Source organism: Pomacea canaliculata, linkage group LG2 (genome assembly GCF_003073045.1).
Source record: "Pomacea canaliculata isolate SZHN2017 linkage group LG2, ASM307304v1, whole genome shotgun sequence".
Taxonomy (NCBI): Eukaryota; Metazoa; Mollusca; class Gastropoda; order Architaenioglossa; family Ampullariidae; genus Pomacea; species Pomacea canaliculata.
The window spans coordinates 18,956,279-18,977,335 of record NC_037591.1 but is presented as its reverse complement, the minus strand read 5'-3'; the positions used below and the strand labels follow the sequence as shown (position 1 = coordinate 18,977,335).

At 44.6% G+C, this 21,057-nt stretch overlaps 3 protein-coding genes across 3 annotated transcripts in view; all 3 read left to right on the top strand.

The window, feature by feature from the left end:
* Positions 1–3,720, top strand: part of LOC112558203 (multiple epidermal growth factor-like domains protein 6) — a 15,557-nt gene extending 11,837 nt beyond the window's left edge. Inside the window, exons 11-13 of the mRNA XM_025228497.1 lie at positions 431–1,078; positions 1,904–2,917; positions 3,073–3,720. Coding sequence (XP_025084282.1) covers positions 431–1,078; positions 1,904–2,917; positions 3,073–3,686 — 2,276 coding nt within the window. The 3' untranslated portion in view covers positions 3,687–3,720. The remainder of the gene's footprint in view (positions 1–430; positions 1,079–1,903; positions 2,918–3,072) is intronic.
* On the top strand, positions 3,689–12,155 carry LOC112558202 (multiple epidermal growth factor-like domains protein 6; the record flags this gene model as incomplete). Its single annotated transcript, XM_025228496.1, has 12 exons — positions 3,689–4,186; positions 4,519–4,669; positions 5,153–5,286; positions 5,377–5,893; positions 6,048–7,064; positions 7,227–8,504; positions 8,666–9,023; positions 9,360–9,501; positions 9,630–9,777; positions 9,908–10,155; positions 11,377–11,516; positions 11,999–12,155. Coding segments are annotated over 12 exons (4,656 nt in total), but the record flags the coding sequence as incomplete, so codon positions are not given.
* The window catches only part of LOC112558200 (multiple epidermal growth factor-like domains protein 6), a 15,358-nt gene continuing 6,339 nt past the window's right edge, over positions 12,039–21,057 (top strand). Inside the window, exons 1-12 of the mRNA XM_025228493.1 lie at positions 12,039–12,087; positions 13,222–13,381; positions 13,750–13,881; positions 14,338–15,210; positions 15,552–15,807; positions 16,264–16,414; positions 17,056–17,255; positions 17,948–18,095; positions 18,617–18,762; positions 19,611–19,758; positions 20,237–20,403; positions 20,798–20,978. Of these exons, the coding sequence (XP_025084278.1) occupies positions 12,039–12,087; positions 13,222–13,381; positions 13,750–13,881; positions 14,338–15,210; positions 15,552–15,807; positions 16,264–16,414; positions 17,056–17,255; positions 17,948–18,095; positions 18,617–18,762; positions 19,611–19,758; positions 20,237–20,403; positions 20,798–20,978 (2,611 nt within the window). The remainder of the gene's footprint in view (positions 12,088–13,221; positions 13,382–13,749; positions 13,882–14,337; positions 15,211–15,551; positions 15,808–16,263; positions 16,415–17,055; positions 17,256–17,947; positions 18,096–18,616; positions 18,763–19,610; positions 19,759–20,236; positions 20,404–20,797; positions 20,979–21,057) is intronic.

Here is a 21,057-nt window from a genome sequence, read left to right as displayed (position 1 = left end):
TTATTTCTTGTGTGTACTTTGTCTGGAATATGAAATCTGGATGCACAGGCTTAATTTTAATGAATGGAAGCATCTGAGCTAATCAATTTAAGTCGAATGGGTATGAACAAGGGGATAGAAATGTGTTTGATGATTAGTGATGAAATGTAACACGAGAAGTGAACAAATAGGTATTTATTTCTGTTGTTTTTTTTGTTTGTTTGTTTGCTTGTTTTTGAGATGCTTGGCATCAATGACTCTTATGTCTCTTGTCTCTATTAAAATTTTGGTTGATATGATACTTTTCAAATTTAAAATGCACTTGAAAAGTAATTTTTAAGTAAAATGTCCCTGCTGCATTTAGAAATGGTAGGTAGCTAATGCTTGCCCCTTGTTGTATACACGGCAGAATGGACAGGATTTAATGTCATGAACTGATTGTCGATGACAGCGAGTCCTCCCGGGAAGCCATGCAGCGCTGAGGGTCAGTGTGTGGCCAATGCAGAGTGCTCTTCCCCAGCAGGTGGCGTGTGTAAGTGCTTACCAGCTTTCTACGTCAGAGCCGATCAGTGTCTCCCGCTCAAACACCCGGATGAAAAGTGCGGCTCCACAGAAGAATGTGTCGGCAACGCAGAGTGTGTGCAGGGCGTCGACGTCAAGGTGTGCAAATGCAGGGCAGGATTTTACTCCACGACAGCAGGATGCGAGAAGAAGAAGAAACCAGGAGACACGTGCACTGCATACGGGCAATGCATCGACAACGCCCAATGCTCATCCGAGGAGGGTGGTCTGTGTCAGTGCCAGCTTGGGTACTTTAACAACACAGAGGGAACTTGCCAAAAACGGGTGGCCCTCGGCCAGCCTTGCACCCCGCAAGATACGTGTGCAGAAAACGGCGTGTGCTCGGATGACACGGGGGGAGAGTGTGAGTGCCAGCCCAACTATTACATGGTCAGCGGCAAGTGCGTCCTCCGTAAGAACGTGGGCGAGAAGTGCCGCGACACCGGGCAGTGCGTCCACAACAGCGAGTGCGACAAGACCTCCCGTGACTGTCGCTGTCTCGATGGCTACTTTCCTGCTGACGGGAAGTGTTCTTCTGGTATGTCTTATTTTTAACCACCTTCTTTCATTTGCTTTCTCTCCAGTTTCCATGTTATTCCGAACCCACCCAGAAGTTTAATTAGTTCTTTGAAGACATCGCCCTTGGCTGTTTAACTGACCAGAATACTGACCCTGACCAGTCATCTTACCGAGAAGAACATTAACTTTGAAAGTTGTCTCATACATCAGGATACTGTACTGGCCTGTTGTCTTCTTGATCAACGCACTGTCTACCAGCTGGTACAAGAAGTCCACAGCTCTAAGCACTTTTAGAAAAAGATAGATTGTACAATAAAATAAAACCACGAAAAATAATGTTAAAAATAAAGAAAGAGAGAAATAAAAATTTTGCTATGAATGACTATTGACCTGTGGTGGCATTTGTACACACGAAGATAGACATTCGACGGTAAATTTTCCGGGAATTATTGACCTAACTCGTTAGAGGGACCGACAAAAATTAAGACAACGAAAAATGTATTAACATTGGTTTTAATTTTACAGTTCTTTGAAATGTCTAACAGTGCATTAGCTCGTAAGGTATATTAACATGAAGGAAATCGGAGAAGACGTGCGTTCTACGTCCTAGATATTTAGGTCTAGAAACTATTAATGTTCTTTATTTCTTACTAGAAGGAAATCTCAGAAAAATTGTTTCGGGTTACATCTCCATAGGTGAGATTTCAGGGGTCAGTTGTACAAACGCGTCTCAAGATGCTCGCATGAGATAACTTTCAGTGAAAATGTGCTAGATCTTTCATCTCGAAATTCAAGAATACGTGTTATATGATTGTTATAGTAAAACCCTTTGTTCTGTTTACAGCTAAAGCTCCAGGACAATCATGTGGTAATCAGGAACAATGCGTTGCAAAAACCGAATGTAAGGAAGGCGTATGTACTTGCATCCAGCCCCTCTACCAAAATGGCGCCACCTGCCAAGAACCTAAAAAAGCTCACGAGAGTTGTTCAGGTGCTGGACAGTGTGTGTCCAACTCGACGTGTTCGTCAAGCGCAAAGTGTGAGTGCAACCCTGGCTTTTTTGCTGCCGATGACGGCACGTGCAAGCCTAGAATAGCCCCCGGTGACAAGTGCACGCGAGCTGGTCAATGTGTCGACATGGCTGAATGCACCAACGAGTTTGGAGGAGAGTGCCGATGTCAGGATGGCTTTTTCTCCGACATGAAAACCTGTTCTCCCCTTAAAGAAGTAGGAGACACCTGCTTGGGACAAGGCCAATGCAAAGCAAACACCAAATGTTCTGTTAACCAAGGTCTGGGCGTGTGCGAGTGTCAGGAAGGGTTCTACGAAGTAAACAATGCTTGTAAAGAGCAAATTCCTGCTGGCGAATCCTGTACTAGTCGAGGGCAGTGCACTGCTCCATCAGAATGCTCCATGGACGAGCTCAGCAAGTGCGAATGTCCGAAAGACTTCTTTGCAAAGGCGGGTCAGTGTGTAGAAAGAACACCTGCCCGACAGCCTTGTGAAGGTCTCGGAGAGTGTGTCATCAATGCCGAGTGTACGACACACATGGGAGGGCTCTGCGAGTGTTCGGACAACTTCTACAAAATAAACGGACAATGTCAGAGAAGAAAGTCTGACGGAAACCCTTGCACTTCCTCGCGTGAGTGCGTCATCGGTGCCAGCTGCATGATGGGAACTTGCAAATGTAGTGAAGGATACCACCTCGACATAGGCACGTGCTCTCCGAACCGAAAGGTTGGGGAGAGATGCAAGCAAGGTCAGTGTGTCGACAACGCCTTGTGCACGGCGTCGCTGTCTGGTCTCTGTGCATGCCAAGATGGCTTCTTGCAGACTCCTACTGGAGAGTGTGCAGGAGGTAAGACGAGTTACCTTTTCTTCTCTGGTTTATACTCATATATTCTGTACTCCGAACGATGAAGGAAATGTATGTTTATTTTAAGTCTTGTAGGTCTGAGTTGATGTGGAGCGTATTGACCATGATGCTTTTATAGTAATTTGCATATTTTGCAGCTCTTCCCCCTGATGCATCCTGCACACAGAAAGGCACGTGCGTGCAAGGTGCCGAATGTTCACTGACTGGCAAATGCTTGTGTAAAGATGGCTTTTTCAAAAGTGACAGCAAGTGTGTGCCACTCCTCACGCCCACGGAGCCATGCCAGGAAACAGTTCAGTGTGTTTCTAACGCCACATGTAAACCAGAAGGTTCCGCAGCTAAAACGTGTCAGTGTAAAGAAGGTCATTTTAACGACTTAAAAGGAAGTTGCCTACCTCTTAAGCATCCAGAGGAAATATGTTCTAGTGTCGGTCAGTGCGTTGCCAATGCCGAGTGTACCTCTCCTTTTGGAGGCCTTTGCATGTGCAAGATTGGGTTTTACGGACTAGGCGGACAGTGTAAGCCAGTAGAGAGACCTGGACGTCCCTGCTCTGGTACCGGACAGTGCGTAGCCAACGCCACCTGCTCGTCCACAGCGTGTCAGTGCCTGGCGGGCCATTACGACAGCGAGGGTGTGTGTCTCCCACTCAAAGGACCAGGCGAGTCGTGTTCCGGCAAGCTGAATGCTCGAGAACGCATACTGCGATGTTGTGCAGAAATCGTGCACGTGCACAGCGAAACACGTGATTGATAGATGGAACGTGCAAACCTGCTGTAGCTGCTGACAAACCGTGCACAGGACTAGGACAGTGTGTACAGAACGCTGAGTGCACCACCTCTCATGGAGGGCTGTGTGATTGCCAAGCTAATTATTATGCTGAGAATGGTGTCTGTAAGCCAAAGATCGGCGCTGGGGACCCATGTCTGAACACGGACCAGTGCACAGACAACGCCGTGTGCACTACCCCAGGAAGACGATGCGCGTGTAAAGTGGAGTTTTTCCTTTTAGACGGCCAGTGCAAGACAAAGATTACACCTCAAAAGACCTGCACTGGGCTCGGCCAGTGTGTCAGCAATGCAGAGTGCAGTTCACCCAATGGTGGCCTCTGCCTTTGCAGGGTGGGATTCGTTGAAAAAGACGGCGCATGCGTAACGCAAACGGAAGCGGGCAGTCCCTGTACTGGTGAGGAAGAATGCATCCCAAACAGTGTGTGCGCGGAAACTTGCCGCTGTAGAGATGGTTACTATAAGGTAAGTACTTTCTCTTCTTGTGCTCTGTGCTTTTGGTTTTTGTTAACCATTTGCTTAGTGTGTAAGGAAAATGTATCGGAAATATTAGTGCGTGAAGGAATATTACGTCTGACATCTAAATCTTTGATACAACCTCTTCTATTTGAGTAAAAATTATTATTTAGAACAGTTCAATGCTATTTTGACGAGTAACTATTACTTCTAGATCGCCGAGATAATGATACTGTTGTTTACTTTATATTGCATGAATTGTAAATGCCACTAATGCTGTTGCTGCAAGTATGTTTAAATATATGCTGCTTTTTCTTTTCGGCTATCCACGGTATTTCCAGGACAACGGCCAGTGTCACCCGAAGAAAAACGTCGGTGACCCTTGTTCGTTCGACGATATGTGCAGGAAATACGCCGTCTGTTCTGCGGAAACTGGTGGCTCGTGCATTTGTCAGGAGGGTTTTGTTCCTCAGCAAGAAGGGTGTGGAGGAAGTAAGCACACGTGATATTGCAATAGACCTCTTTAACAATAAAAGGTCCAAAATCATAGAATAGGACAAATACAAACGCAAAATATAACACCTGATAGGGGACAGTGCAACCAAAGTGATCCCACGATGAAAGCGCACGAGCCAATCATGAGCTCATTATTATATGCATGCAAAATAAGCAGCTATTGTAACTCGAGTCATATCCATGTAAACATGCTGTTATAATCTTTGTAGTAAAATCCTTGTCAATACGCAGCAATAGTAACTCTAGTCATATCAATATTCATTTAAAATGCAGTTATTTTTACTTTTATAATCCTTTAAAAATATGCAGTAATCATAAACTGCAATTAAATTACATTTGCTTTGATTTGTCGGTTCCCATCTATGTGGAAGAAGGAAGGATTGACGATGACGACGACGATGATCATGATCATCATCATCAGGATTATTATTATGATCATCAATATTATTATTATTTCAGGAATCCCTCCTGGAAAAACTTGTGAATCCTATGGCCAATGTGTAGTCAACGCGGAGTGCTCGTCTCCAAAAGGTGGTCTCTGTCAGTGTTCTTCTGGCTACTATCAGGAGGGTGACAAATGTTTACCCCTGAAGGTAATGCGTGTTTGTATAGGCTGTTGTTCGATGTATCCAGGTATGTGGCATCGGGACTGATTCTGAGAGAATATTTATTTTTTATTTCAGCCTCCAGATGCGGTGTGCGCAGGCAACTACCAGTGTGTGGAGCACGCAAACTGCACAGAAAACCACATGAAAGTACTCGTGTGTAAGTGCAATCCAGCCTTCTACCCGCTCACAGACTACTGCGCCAGACGCAAGCCACCAGGAAAGCCTTGCTTTGGGCTGAGCCAGTGCATCGAGAATGCCGAGTGTACGACAGAGGCAGGAGGTCTTTGTGCCTGTAACCTGGGCTACTATCCAACACCAGGCGGACTTTGCGAAAAGAGGACAGGAATCGGTCGACCGTGCACACCTCAGGATGTGTGTGCAGAAAACGCGGTTTGTTCAGACGACACAGGTGGTGTTTGTAAGTGTGAGACAGACTTCTACCTGGTGTCTGGTCGCTGTGTGGTGCGCAAGCCAGTGGGAGAGGCCTGCAAGGACAGCGGTCAGTGCAAGCAAAAGAGCGCCTGCAACAAGCAAACGAAGATCTGCGAATGCCTCGAGGGATACTATGCAGAAAATGGCATTTGCAACCCTCGTACGTATATTTACCATCCAATTTTCTGCGTTGTCGGTATATGTACAGTCGTCATATCTTTTACCTATTTAGAGAACTAATTGTTATTGCTTATGAACATTCTGAGAAAACGTTAGACATTTCAGTATGCATTCTGTCTTTTCTTCCTATCAAGAAAACCCTCCTGGAAAACCCTGTAGGGCGGAGGGCCAATGCACGGCGAACGCCGAGTGTCACAGCGCTCCCCTGGGGACGTGCAGATGTGTTGCGGACCATTACCAAGATGGGGACCTCTGCTTGCCACCCAGAGGTCCAGCCGAGCGCTGCACAGACAGCAGTCAGTGTGTGACCAGTGCCAGCTGTGTCCAGGGACTCTGCACCTGCAACAAAGGTTTCTACAATGATAATGGCGTGTGTAATCCCTCCAAGCCGCCGGGAGCTATCTGCAAACGGGTGGGACAGTGCGTAGAGTTTGCGGAATGCTCCAGTATGTTCGGAGGTGTATGCGAGTGTCAGAAAGGCTTTTACTCGGCCAATGGACTTTGTCACTTATTGATGAAGCCAGGCCAAGTATGTGAAAGCAGCGACCAGTGCTCAGACCACTCTACTTGTTCCAGCAAGACGTCTGAGTTATTAAAAAAATGTGAATGCAATCAAGGATTCTATCTGGATGTCAGTTCATGCAAGAAACTGGTTACCCCCGACAAGCCGTGCACAGGATCGCGAGAATGCGTTGACTTTGCCGAATGTTCTGTCTCCGGCAAATGCCAGTGTCAAACAGGCTATGTACCTAAGAATGGAACATGTACACCTAAAACTCCTGCAGGCAGCACGTGCGACACTGCTGGCGAGTGTGTTGAAAATGCAGAATGCACGTCCGTTGCGGGAGGAATCTGTGAGTGTAATGACGGTTTCTTTCTAAGAGGAGGCTTGTGCTACAAGCTTAAGGACGTTGGGGATACTTGTGGTTCCTCGCAGGAATGCGTCTCCGGCGCTGTCTGTGACAATAATGGACATTGCATATGTGACAAAGATTTTTACGCAGAAGATAAAAAGTGTTTCTTGCGAAAGAAAGTCGGGGAGACCTGTAAGGGCGGCCATTGCACCCAGAACGCCTTGTGCTCGAGCATGTGGGGCGGGATATGTGAGTGCACCAATGGATTCTTTGTAGACAGTGGAGAATGCGTAGGCGGTAAGTTTTACAGTAGGCATGTTCCTGCACACGTACGCGCGCGCACACACACACACACACTTACAAGTTTTTACTTTGTTTGTCCTATGTCTTATGTCCTATGTCCTATGTCCATGTGGGTTGTAATTCGCTGGTAATTTGCTGTTTTACTGTCTTGTACAGTTTCTCCACCAGGATCGCAATGCGACACTGGTCAGTGCGTTCTCAACGCCGAGTGCTCTGCTGCCGTTGGTGGGACGTGTGCGTGCAAGCAAGGCTTTTTTCAAGATTTGCAAAAGTGTTCAGCCTTGCTGAAGCCCCGAGAGAAGTGCACAGATCCCTCTCAGTGCGTGCCAGACGCAACGTGCGTTGTCGGGGAAACAGATCAAAGCCAGACATGTGAGTGTCAAACTGGGTTCTATGCAGAAGACGGCAAATGCAAACAGCTGAAGGACGCCGGCGATAAGTGCACGGCTATGGGTCAGTGCAACCACAACGCCGAGTGCAGCACACCGTACGGCGGCGTCTGTAGATGTCTCGATGGTTTTTACAATTTGAATGGCCAGTGCGTGCCTGTGGAGAAAGCAGGACGACCCTGTAGCGGCAAAGGTCAGTGCACACACAACGCGGAATGCAGTAGTGACGTCAGAGGGGTGTGCCAGTGTCAGGAAGCCTTCTTCAACCAAGACGGCACGTGCACTCCGGTGAAGAAGCCTGGGGAGCCATGCCAAACCAGCGGACAGTGCGTGGCGAGTGCTAAGTGCACGCTACCCCGGGGCGTATGCGAATGTCTGGAGGGTTTTGTTAGCTACAGGAACGAGTGCCGGCCGGCGGTGGGCGCTGGAAGACCGTGCTTGGGTCTTGGACAATGTGTTGCCAACGCAGAGTGCTCTACGGCGCAGGCCGGACTGTGCGAGTGTCAGGACGGTTTCTACGAATCTAACGAGAAGTGTGTGCCTACTGTGGGGGTCAGCATGCCATGTGTGGAAACACTGCAGTGCGTTACTCACGCGGAATGCGAACCTGCATCCAAGACTTGCAGATGCCTTGATGGTTACTTTTCAATGAATGAGAAATGTCTTCCGAAGATCCCAGCGTCCAGCCCTTGCGGGGGACTCGGCCAGTGCGTAGGTAACGCAGAGTGCAACTCTCCCAAAGGTGGCATTTGTCTCTGCAACGAAGGCTTCTTCCATAGGGATGGGAAATGTCTCGAACGAATCGAGCCCGGCAGTCCTTGCACCGGCGAAGAAGAGTGCACTCTACACAGCGTTTGTGTGGAGACATGCAGATGCCTTGATGGATTTTATAAAGACAAAGGACTCTGTTTCCCCAAGAAAATGGTCAGTGATCCTTGCTCATTCGACGAGATGTGTTCGCAGCGAATGATTTGCTCTTCTGAGATCGGCGGCTCCTGCATCTGCCAGGACGGTTACTTCGAGCAGGGAAGACAGTGTGGTGGAAGTAAGTAACACCTCATGATTCAAGTTCTGAATGGCTAATGTCTTAGGGAACCATAATAGCTATTTCAACGAATTACTTCACAAATGTAGTAGAGAAAGTAGTGGCTCCATCCCTTATTGTCTAATATATCCGTTTTGTTCGGATTTTTTTTCCTGTCACAGGAATTCCACCGGGAGAAAAATGTCAAGAACTCGGCGTATGCGTAGTGAATGCGGAATGTTCCAGTCAAAGCGGAGGACTTTGCCAGTGCCTTCCAGAGTTCTACAAAGAAGGCAAAACTTGTCTGCCGCTCAAGAATCCGTCTCAGCAGTGCTCATCAGCAAAAGAGTGTGTCCCGAATGCCAATTGCACGGAAGACTCTGGTGTAAACGTTTGCATGTGCAACACTGGTTTCTATGACAACAGTGGACGCTGCGAGAGAAGTATCAAGCCAGGAAAGCCCTGCACAGGACTGGGACAGTGCGTTCCCCATGCAGAGTGCACTTCTGAAGTGGGCGGCGTGTGCCAGTGTGACAAAGGGTAGATGTTTCACACATCTTCAAATACATGCATCACTACAAATGTAGATACATAGACCAAACAATCAGTAATTAGCTCATCAGCTTCCAGTCTTACAACTGCTAATGTTCTACTTTAATGTAGTAGTAATTTAGACTTTGGTTTTACGTGTTTATGTAGACTCCCCATTGCAAGATATATATATATATGTTCCTTATCCTGAAGTTTGACATTTACTAATTTTCTCACACATGTAACGGAATTTAACACCTTTTGTCCTTCCTATATTCAAGCAGTATGGTGCACGATGTTGCCGGTTACACATTACAGTATTTTGCCTTGTTGCTTATGTGACAGATTCTATGATGTGTTAAACGGAACTTGCATCAAGAAAATTCCCGTGGGGATGCCCTGCGACCCTTCTAAAGTGTGCGCTGATAATTCGTTTTGTTCGGCGTCCATCGGAGGAACTTGCACTTGCAAAGAGCAGTTCTACAGAGTAAGATATGACAACCCGATACCGAGCTTTCCTACTCGGATACTTATTTTTTGTACATAACTTTGACCCTTTTGTTGACGATTTTGTTGTTATAGTACAGATCTTAATTTGAGTTTTATTACTTGCAGGTGACTGGCGAGTGTGTGCCGCGGAAAGGTGTTGGAGAAGCGTGTAGTGACTCCGGCCAGTGCATGACTAGGAGCGGTTGCCGTGCAGACAGCCGGCAATGCCAATGTCTAGATGGCTTCTACAGCAAGGACAACCTCTGCCACGCAAGTGAGGCTTGAATTCTGTCTTCTATGTAAATCTCAAAAATAAGACAGTTCACTCATTGACATTAATAGTTTGATAGGAGCTGATTATATAGTGTAAGGAATATTACGTGATATTAATTTTTGTTAAACAGAAATACCTCCTGGTCAAGAGTGCTCGGCGGAAGGGCAGTGCGTTCAAAACTCTGAGTGCAGTTCCCCAGACGGAGGTATTTGTACATGCGACGAGGGCTACTACAAGGATGTTGCTCGGTGCTCTCTTCTTAAGATTCCTGGGGATAAGTGTACCTTTACCCAACAATGTGTGCAGGGTGCAGAGTGCTCCAAGACAGGGATGTGTCAGTGCACGTCGGGATATTACCCATCGGAGGGTACTTGTAAGGTAGAGATTTTCTCTTTTTCTTCAGTATATCATACACTGTCTTTCAACAGCCTTTTAAATTTAATAGTATGATTGCAGAAAAACTATTTGAATATACCTGCAAAAGTATGTCTGATTATCTTTTGTGTTGATTGCTGACTGCTTGTTTACTTTTAATCATAGCTTTCTGACAACTGTTCCCCCAGTGATTTCAAAACATGTGAAACTAACCGAACATCTTAGAACATGGCGAACAGCACCTCGCTAGGCGATTGGACACGTAACGCAGAAAAGGAATAAACATGGCAACACTAGCCTCTTAGCTTGTTTTAGCTGTTACTCGTTAGTCAGCCAGACATTACCTAGGAACGTGTCAGGTGACTAGATCCCGTACGTGTATAGGTGGACTGCTGTCTGTCTGCCGAGACCAACGCTTAGCGTCTTGCAAAGTTCTCCGCTGATGGTCTCGGCGAGCCTAAACAATGAATGTGACTAAGCCAGAAGCTTTGTATACAACTGCCTCGTTTTAGTAGTTAATCTGAAATGGGAATAAACCGGGAGCTTTGTACAAACCTGCCTCGTTTGGAGAAAATCGTCTGCCAGCTGTCCAGTAATACAAGTTCTTGACTAGATGATGCAGCTTGTCTGCGCCGACTTTGGTGGTGGTGAAATATTTTTCTATTCGCTGGGTAAAGCTCATTTCAAGATACCATGTTCCATGGGTGAAAATCCTATTGTGCTGTAGCAGCTTATGGCCTTTGATGCACCAAACTTCATCCTTGGTGACTTTTGTTCTTGTGCGTTAGGAGTATTCCTTATCTAAAACAATATTTCATGTTTTCTAGAATCCCTTAGGTTTTGCGGTACTCACAATTGCTGCTATGGCAGCATTCCACGTGCGTATGAATCTGATCAAGTCCCTACCATCATCCTCCTAATACGATAAATCGTATTGACAGTGTGATCCTGTTATTCAGTCTGTCAAGATTCGGTCTGAGGAATATTGCTAAATAATTGTATACCTACTTCCAATGTGATGACTGTAATGGCAGGGGCTGACGTTTCTTTTTACTCAGTATCAGCATCAGTACAAGACTCTACGAAAAGAAGGGCTTAATGGATGAACATGGAGTGATAGGATATCGGGCTATATTGACAGCAGTGGTTCGTTCACACGTTAACGACTACACATGCTCGACGATGACGGTTATAATCAACTATAGGAGAACAACCTATGTGTAGGTGGGTCTGGCGCCAGGGAAATATGCACGAAAGCAGGCCAGTGTGTCCAGTTTGCAGAGTGCACCACACCTTACGGGGGACTGTGCCAGTGTGGTCTGGGTTACTACGCCTCTGCCACTGAGTGTCTGCCTTCAAAAGAAGTAAGGTTTTCGTTCTTCCTTTTGCAATAAATTTAACAGAATGCTTTTTTTTTTGACGGCCGCAAACATTTTACCAGAATTTTATCTTCAGCTGTTGTGTTTCGTCCTTCTTAGAAAGAGGAAGGCACAGCCAACATGGCCAGTTGCGGAAGGTGAGCGATGGTCATGCCAGAGGAAGGACGTGTGTATGACTTCGTCTGGTGAAACAAATCTGAATGTTTGGCCTTTGTATGATCGAGGAAAATATATTTATAAAGACCTACTATGCTTCCGACTAGAAATGGATTTAAAATTTAGAGTTAGTCCAAAATGTGGTTAAAGTGATTTCAGAGATGTCTGCAGAAAGAACTGTCTTGAGGGTAACTGCTCTCTCTCACCTCCGTATTTGTCAGTTGATCTGCGTGAAGTTTTGTGTCTAGTGTTCTATTCTTTGTTCATTTATCCTGAAGGTAACCACTTAATTCTCTTATTCTTTTTCACAGGTGGGTAAACCGTGCAGCCAAGTAGGGCAGTGCGTGGCTAATGCGGAGTGTACAGAGGGCACGTGTCAGTGTACGGCCAAGTTCTACAGGTACGGCAAACTGTGTCGCAATCGTATTGGAGCAGGTGACACCTGCCTCGGGCTGGGACAGTGCGTGCACCGCGCAGAGTGCTCCTCTCCTGTAAGGGGAAAGTGCACCTGCGAGAAAGAGTTCTTCCAGCACCAGGGGGGTAAGAGCTTGCATCTTTGTAAAGTTTCTTTACTGGGCTGTGACAAAGCTGTTGTGATGAACCTAGCGGGGAAAAAGAGATGAGCTATCTGGGCTGAGGGGAAAGGGACACTTTTGCTGGCCCGCTTTACGCCTTCCACACTCTCACCTCCACTCACCCGCTTAAATTTGCATGTTCACACGAGTACACACTGGAACCACTAGGAGTCGTTGGTCTCATTGATGCTTTCTATAACTGAAGAGGACGTTGGTTCTGCCTGAGACAAATGCACGTAACATATGTTCCGAAGAAGACACCCATTCAGCAGCACCACAAGACCCAGTCTCTGCCTATGGACTGACCATAAAGAGATGTGACCCTCAGAAACAAATCCACCCGGCCCTGACGCTATCGATATCGACTACTGCCTACTGCTCTGTACTCCTAACCAAGCATATCCTAATCCCTCATCAATCAAGGCACGGACTGTATAGGTGGATTGCTGTCTGCCAAGACCAACGCTTATCCTCTTGCAGATTTCTCCGCTGTTAGTCTCGCGAGCCTAAACAAAGAATGTGAATAAACCGGAAGCTTTGTAGTCACATGCCTCGTTTTAGTAGTTAACTGGAAGAAATCGTCTGCCAGCAGTCCAGTAATACAAGTTCGTGATCAAGGCAACTGTACTGTGTGTTATTGGGGATACAGCTAGACGGGATGTTGAATCTGATAAAACTTATCCTTATATGGCTATCTCACTCTAACGACCAGTAGGGTTTGGTAAGCCAGTACTGGGCAAAGGAATAAATTAATGTTACTATAATCAAATAGGAGACAGCATAACGATAATCTAGGTACAATATAATAATAATAATGTATAATTATGAAGTTACTCCCCCTATAGTCTGTGCGAGTGGGAATGGGGGAGAAGGCGTGAAGTGGAAGAAATATCAATCCCCGCTTCCAATGGAGAGCTAGAAATGTGCAGATGTGTTTTCTTTCCATTTTCATGTTCTAGAATGCCTTCCAAGAATATTAGTGCCTGAAAAGTGTGGTGGACTTGGAGAGTGTGTAGAACAGGCGGAGTGCACCTCGCGTACCGGAGGCGTGTGTCTGTGCACCCAGGGCTTTTATGAACAAGATGGCTACTGCAAGAGAAGACAAGACACTGGTTCTGAGTAAGCATCGCTGTGTGTGTGTGTTTTGGTGTGTAGTGTGTGTGTGATAGACTCTGAGGATAGAGACGAAGACATCGAGCGTTTGATGACTGGACGCATCTAAGTTAACTCCCTAACATTATTTGAATATCTCGGTATCGAGTATGTCCTGAGCAAAGCTGGTAATATAAGTCATCCATAACTGTGCGTGCCTGGGGACAAATTCGAGAAAGCACTACGTGTATTCGAGAAATAAAGAAGTGTACCGGTGTATGCGTTTTTTGTGTGTTTGTGCACGTGTCTGCGTATGCAATTATGTGGGTGTAAGTGTTTATGGATTTATACTGTCGTGATGTCTTTGATGTGAACAAGTTGATTTTCTCCACCAGTTGTCTGGAGACCAAGCAGTGTGTAGAACAGGCTGTCTGCGCCCCGCCTACAGGGGTCGGCAAGTGTGTCTGCGAGTCAGCTTTCTTTGAGGACAACGGCAAGTGCTTTAAGAGGAAGCTCGTCGGAGAGAGGTGCAACGAGGGGCAGTGTGTTGACAAGGCGAGCTGTACATCAAAAGTCGGAGGTCAATGTCGATGTGATGCAGGCTTTTATCAGAATGGAAATGTCTGTGCTGGAAGTAAGTCGTAGAGTTTTTGTTTGCATGAAGAAATGGAGTCGATAAGTTGGGGGGGAGGGGGAGGGTGATGATAGCAACGATGATGACGACGGCGATGATGATGAAAATACATTGTAAATGGTGTGAGTGTTAAGTCACAAATGTTTGTAAGGAAATGTTAACCGTCCACAGACTATACAAAGAACTGATGCTTGTGTGCTTAATGCAATGTGCTGATATTAAAATATGTTTACCTAAGTGTGTTGGTTCTTTTACATGTTTATAAGAAAGCTTTAATTTATAGAAATATACTTATAACAAAGATTTTATTTTTAAAATATATTTGCAAAAATGTGTTTATTATTGACAGACGTCCCATCGATGATCGTTGCACAGCAGAAGGAGAATGTGTGGTAAACGCTGAGTGCTCTACCCCATATGGCGGTAGATGTCGATGCAAAGTTGGTCACTACCAAGATGGAGCCAAGTGCCTTCCACTCATGCCACCAGGTTCTTCCTGCCTGACTTCTGAACACTGTACACTCAACGCCGTGTGCAATTTACAGCTAGATGGCAATAAAGAATGCACGTGCATGAAAGGATACTACGCTCATGAAGAAGGCTGTCAGCTGCTCAAAAATGCAGGTGAAAGTTGTACGGGACTTGGACAGTGTGCAGAAAATTCCGAATGTTCGTCTTCGCGAGGGGGTCGATGTGAGTGCAATCCCGGTTTCTACAAAGAAGGCAGCAGGTGCTGGAAGATCAAAAACGAAGGCGAAGCTTGCAGTGGCGAGGGCCAATGTGTGAAGGACGCAGTGTGTTCTTCAGACTACTCTGGAGTGTGTCAGTGTAAGGACGGCTTCTACAGTCAGGCCGGCAAATGCCTGGCCAAAAAGCCAGTAGGAGAGCGGTGTAAGGACAAAATAGAGTGCGCTGCTAATGCCGAATGTTCACTAATCAAACGCAAATGTGTATGTGAGGCCAACTTCTACGAGCACCAGGGCAAATGTCTGCCAGTCATCCAAGCTGGTCAGCCATGCGAGCGCTTTGGTCAGTGTGTGGCCAATGCTGAATGTTCCAGTGGCTACGGGGGACTATGTCAGTGCCAAGAGGCCTTTTACAGAAATCTTGGAGGCTGTGTTCCCAGAATCCATGTGGACGAGTATTGCGCGAGCAAAGGTCAATGTGTCCTCAACGCAGAGTGCTCCGGTGACTTACTTGGCACTTGTAAATGTAACTCAGGGTAGGAAGCTTCTTCTCTAATTTAACTAGACTGAGACCATGAGGTCAAAAACTTTGAATTAGTTCAATCGCATAGTGAGCTGTGAAGTGACCTATAAACTTATGACTAAAATGCTCTTACAAAGACTGGGTCATTTCTTGTTTTTTATTGCTAGTGTAACATATATATATATGTGTGTAACCTATATTACTGTAACTGTGACTGGTCTGCCTGATGTTAAATGAACCGTGTTTTACTTGTGTGAAAAGTTAAGTGCTTATAATGGATCTGTGGGGCTTATTGTTGTTACCAATGTGGGTTGACTAAAGTGGGTGACTGATGACTGTTGCATATCTGTACAGTTACAGACCGAGCAAGGGCATTTGCGTGCAAGCGGTCAAGGCGGGTCAGCCTTGTAAGGGTCTGGGTACATGTGTGGAAAACGCCGAGTGCACTTCGTCAACGCAAGGTGTTTGCAGATGCAATGACAACTTCTTGGAGCAGGCGGGTGTGTGCGTGACTCTCAAGGAAGCCGACCAAGAATGCACTGGAGAGGAAGAGTGTACTCCAAACAGCATCTGCCTGGACACCTGCAGGTGTCGAGTTGGCTTCTACAAGGTCAGGTTCTTTGAGTGTCGCCTCACCTGAGACGCGAGAGCAGTCTGGAGTCTATGTCTTGATATTTAAATTTTAAACTTCAAGGAAATCTTTGCTTGATATCTCAGCTGCATGCCATTCAAATATTAATTATGATCTTTTCTTCCATAGCGTCAGTAGCATCGCCAAGCTTTCCATCAAAGTCTTCCATATAAACATTCATCAGCCATGAGTTGTACTTTCTGTAAAAATTCGATTATAACATATTAAGTAGTTATTTCCTGTTTCTTTTTGATTATAAAGTAAGAGTTTATTTCTTCACAGGACATTTTCTGTGTTCTTCTTTTGATTGTAGCATAATAAGCTTTTATTTCCTGACACATGTTTTATGTTCTTCTTGCAGCCGTTTGTCAGCGTGCCTTTTCTCATTTAGGTTAAATTTGAAAATTTTGAGTTCTCTTTCTTAAATTTTCTCAGGATAAAGGAGAGTGCAAGGAAAAAAAGAAAGTAGGCGAGATGTGCTCTTATGATGACATGTGCCGACAGTATTCTGTGTGTTCTTCCGCGGAGAGTGGCGTGTGTACTTGCATGGACGGGTTTATTCAGCAAGAAGGACTATGTGGAGGCCGTGAGTACCTCTCAGGAGTCAATACGCAAATGGGAAACAAAGATGTTAAGAACAAATTATTCTTGCTAAGTGAGAGAGAACATATAAAAGACAGTTGTTATTATATCACTTTTTCTCATATAGAATGCCGAGTATGCCTAGGGTGGAGCAACAGTTAGCACCTGTCACCAATACAATGAAGATTGGTGGACCTGGGTTCAGTTCTCGTCTCGGGCACGCTGCTCTTTCTCTGTATGTGGCATGTTTACGGGGCTAGCTGTCTTGCCTTAGTTTCTGGCTCAGCGTAAAACACCAATTCCCCCTCCCTATTATGCCTTGATTTACTTCATAAGTTAGCAATGGGATTTCTAGTCAGGGTTTGGGATTCGATCAGATTGACGTTCGCAAAAAAGTTTTTTCGTGGGCATTGCATCGGATAAAGACAATTTCAAAAGACTGACTGTGGAGGCTTTGCCTGAGCCGGTGACAAAAAAAAAAAAAAAATAGTTGCAATGCGCACCTCTATGCTTACCAACACACACATGATCGCACAAGCGCACACTTCTGCATGTCGAAAGGTTTTCAGTAAAAATGATTTTTCTCCTTTCAGGCTTAAAAGCTTATTTCACTAATAGTTACTTTTATTTTCTTATGAAATTCAGCTTTGCCAGCAGGAGGTGTCTGTTCGCAAGCCGGACAATGTGTCGTCAACACCGAATGTTCTGGTGGTATTTGCCAGTGTAGCTCAGATTTTTATAGAGAAGACGGCAAGTGTTTGCCCCTCAAGTTCCCGAACGAACCCTGCGCCATTTCTAGTCAGTGTGTGAAGTATGCTGAATGCAAGATGACTTCGGCTCATGAGGTGAGTTGTTTTGCAGATTGAGAAACCTCACCCTGTCTCTGTCTCATGAGAGAAACAAATATTTTGTATACTTTCACAGTGCTTGTACACATCTAAATACAAGCTTTGCATTCATTCTTTTTGATGATTTCTCTGTTTTGAATTGGATCCGGTATTATTCCAGCAAGGTGTGAAGGACTGTGGGATGGGGCTATATCTATACATCTATTCTAGTGATGACATCCTTGCGCTCTGTGTACAGAGACAAGACAGATGAAATTTGAAAACCCCAGAATGCATAATGTCTTTAATGTTTCAAAAAAAGGGCATAAAGCATAAACAAATAGAAGACCATCTAATCCTTGAACGTGGTACATTAAGTTAATAATTATAAATATCATGCAGTTACTTTTACAAAGCACTTTTCCCACGACCGACGGCGAGATGAAAGAGTTTGACATAAGTACACATCACGAAGACGCCCGAGCACATAGATAAGCATCAAGAATGTTTATCACTGAAACTTTTGAGCCCGCACAGCAACCTTTGTTACCTGAACACGACATTGTTGGCACAATACTGCAAAGCGATTTTTTTATGTTTTTGTTTATTTTCACGAAGTGGTGAGTGTGAGAGGATTAAAAGGTGAAAGTGTGTGCCCGAGGTGTGAAAGCTGCTTGGAGATGACATATAAGTATAATACACTGCCCTAGGTCTGCACGTGCATGGGGGGCTACTTTAGTGCTGGTAAGACGTGCGAGAAGCTGCGGAGGGCAGGCGAGTCGTGCACAGCACTGGGCCAGTGCATGGACCACGCCGAATGTTCCAGCACCAATGGCGGGCTGTGTGTTTGTCAGCAAGGTCTGTACCCTTGGCTTTTCTGCATTGTTCCAAGACTACTGCTGTTACAAACGTCAATAAAATTGTAATCAGTATATTGGAATTATAAGTCGCATAATTGTTTCTACACAGTTCTCGTGCTTGGGTAAAACAACATTCCATAACAATATACTTTATTTCAAACTATTGTTAGCTGGAAACTTCTTTCATCTCTTTTGCTGTGAATGTAAGCAATTATGCGCCACTCCGCTGGTCTTTGAATCCCAGATTTGGTTGTTGTTTTTTTTTTTTGAGGGGGGAGGGGATAGTTTTGTTGGTGTTTATGTGTACTTCCCAGGAAGGATTACACGCAGCTTTTGTTCTTGTTTATAAACGTTTCCAACTGGCAGAAATAAAATCTGCTCTTTGTAATCTGTCACGAAAATTATACATGGAAATAAAAGTAACTTGCCTGTACACTTATTTACTTTTTGACAATTTTGCCTTGCTTTTTTTTGGATAAAAATGTACAACACGTGGTGATTAATATGATGTAATTACAGGGTTCTACGCCGCATCGGACGGTTCTTGCAAAGCTGAGATACCCGTCGGCAGGTCGTGCACCCCGAAAGACGTGTGCGCCAAGAACTCGGAGTGTACAGGAATGGTGGGCGGCAGTGTCTGTGCATGTCAACAGGATTTTTATAAGGTCGGCATAGGGTTCAAGATAATTTCTATGAAGTCAGCATGGGAACTCTCCATGGGTTTCATATACTTTTGTCTGATATTTTTTTTCTAGTTTTCTGAAAACCAGTTATTTCATTCGACATAATATTTTATTTGATTAACATGCACTGATAGACAAGCAACACTGTGTACAACAACGACTACATAAAATTCATAGGAATTTTTTAAGTATAAAAATTTAAATATAAATTATTTTTAAGTATAAACATATCCAACTAAATACTTCGGTAAAGTCTATGGTCTCAGTTTAAAATAACAAGCTAAATACTTGAACAAAATCTCTGGTCTCGGATGAAAAAGACAGTGAGCATGTGTAGCATGTGATGCTTGACTGGAGCAGAAGAAATTCAGAGCTTTTATGACTGTGTTTTTTCATAGTTTTTTTTTTCATTTTTTATTAATAAACATAGGTAGACTCGTACAGGCAAATCATTTTGTTTTATTGGAGAGAAAGAACGTGCAATTGTCTGACTCTGCTGATGTGCTCGACAAAGTGTGAACGAGAGACACTAGCGGTGTCGTGACAATGATAAGGTGGAAAGTCTATTGCAAATCTCTCAAAAAAGTGATGAAAATGTCTGCCTAAAATACCTTTATTTGAATAATATTTTCGAAAAAGTGTTGAAAAGTTTGAGTCCAAGTCAAAAGGTATTTCCAATAAGCCTTTTATGTGTAAGGCCTTTCACCCATGAGCTCCTTTTGAACATGCGCAACCCTTAAACACCTGATCATAGTGGTTATTTATGTTTGTGAGTATTTTATTTTGTTAGGCTTGTGTTGACGTGATAGTAATATCCAATTATGTTTCAGGTAAAAGGAGAATGTGTATTGCGCAAAGAACCAGGTGAAGAATGTCAAGAATCTGGTCAATGCATGCGCAACACTGAATGCTCTGTCATTTCCGGGAGATGCCAGTGTTTGAAAGGCTTCTATGAAATTAAAAAGAAATGTCAACCAGGTAAGCGTACAGTATACGTGTTTTCTTACTAAATTCTTATGCTTGGCCTATTCATCCCTACTACAAACCTGTAAAAGAGCAGCCTCTCAAAACTCCTTGTTCTGTTCCCTATGCAGTACTGTAGTATACTATCTTTAAGCGACAGCTACGACATTTCAACTGATAATATTTCTGGGCAACATTCCCTTCTGGAATGGCTTCAATTTGACACGAAGGAACAAGCAGTGGAGGGCGCATGAGGCCTACACGGGGCCCTCGATTTCCCCCGCCAGAGCAACAGTTTTTACAAACTGAACTGTTGTTGGTCTTAACAGATATATAAATACACACTCAGTATTTTTTAGAATCATTTGTTGTGCACCTTACTGAGAAACCTGCTGCTTAGGTATGGGTGTAAATCAAACGCAAACTGGAGAGCAGACTGTTGCAATTTTTTTTCTATTTTGGGTATTTTGTGTTATTGTTGCTGTTATTGCAGTAATCGATGCCTCTGAGCCATGTACGGCGGAGGGCCAGTGTATTGAAAACGCAGAGTGCTCCTCTTCAACTGGGGGACTGTGTGAGTGCAACGCCGGCTATTACCATGAGTCAACTCACTGTGTACCTGTTAAACCACCTTCTAAAGGATGCACTGCATCGCTTCAGGTGTAGCTTCTTCGCTAAAAAGAATTATCTGTATGCTCACACATTTTTCACTTGACAGAAATATTTGTTCATATTTTCACATTTCATTTGTATACCAAAGCTGTATGGATGTATGAATCATTTGTGATGTGACATTTTGCCCCTTTCCTACTCTTGTAAAAATATTAAGACTTTCTTTTTCGAACAGAAACGACTTTCTGGTATAGTCCTGTGATCGTAACTATTTCTTGTTTTCCAGCTCTTCCTTACTTCCTTTTCTTCACGCTTCTCTAATCCACTTCTTTCCTTCCACTTTCTTTCAGTGTTACTTTTTCAATCGTTCACTTGCTAACTGTAGGCTTTATAAACTATTTGTAGCTACAAACGGCGTGACCGTATTGTATTTCTATGCCAGTGTGTTGAGAGCGCTGAGTGCTCGCGTTTCGGCACCTGCCAGTGTTCTCTCGGCTACTACGCTCAAGGTGATGCGTGCAAGAAGTCCAGGGAAGCTGGAGACACGTGCACCAGAGAAGGACAATGTGACGTCAACGCTCAGTGTTCTACACCTTTCGGCGGTGTTTGTGAATGCAAGAAAGGTAATATTTTCTATTAGCCTTTAGTCAATGATGTTGTCAACGTTTTCCAGTAGAAGCATATTATCTCGAGAGGCACCAA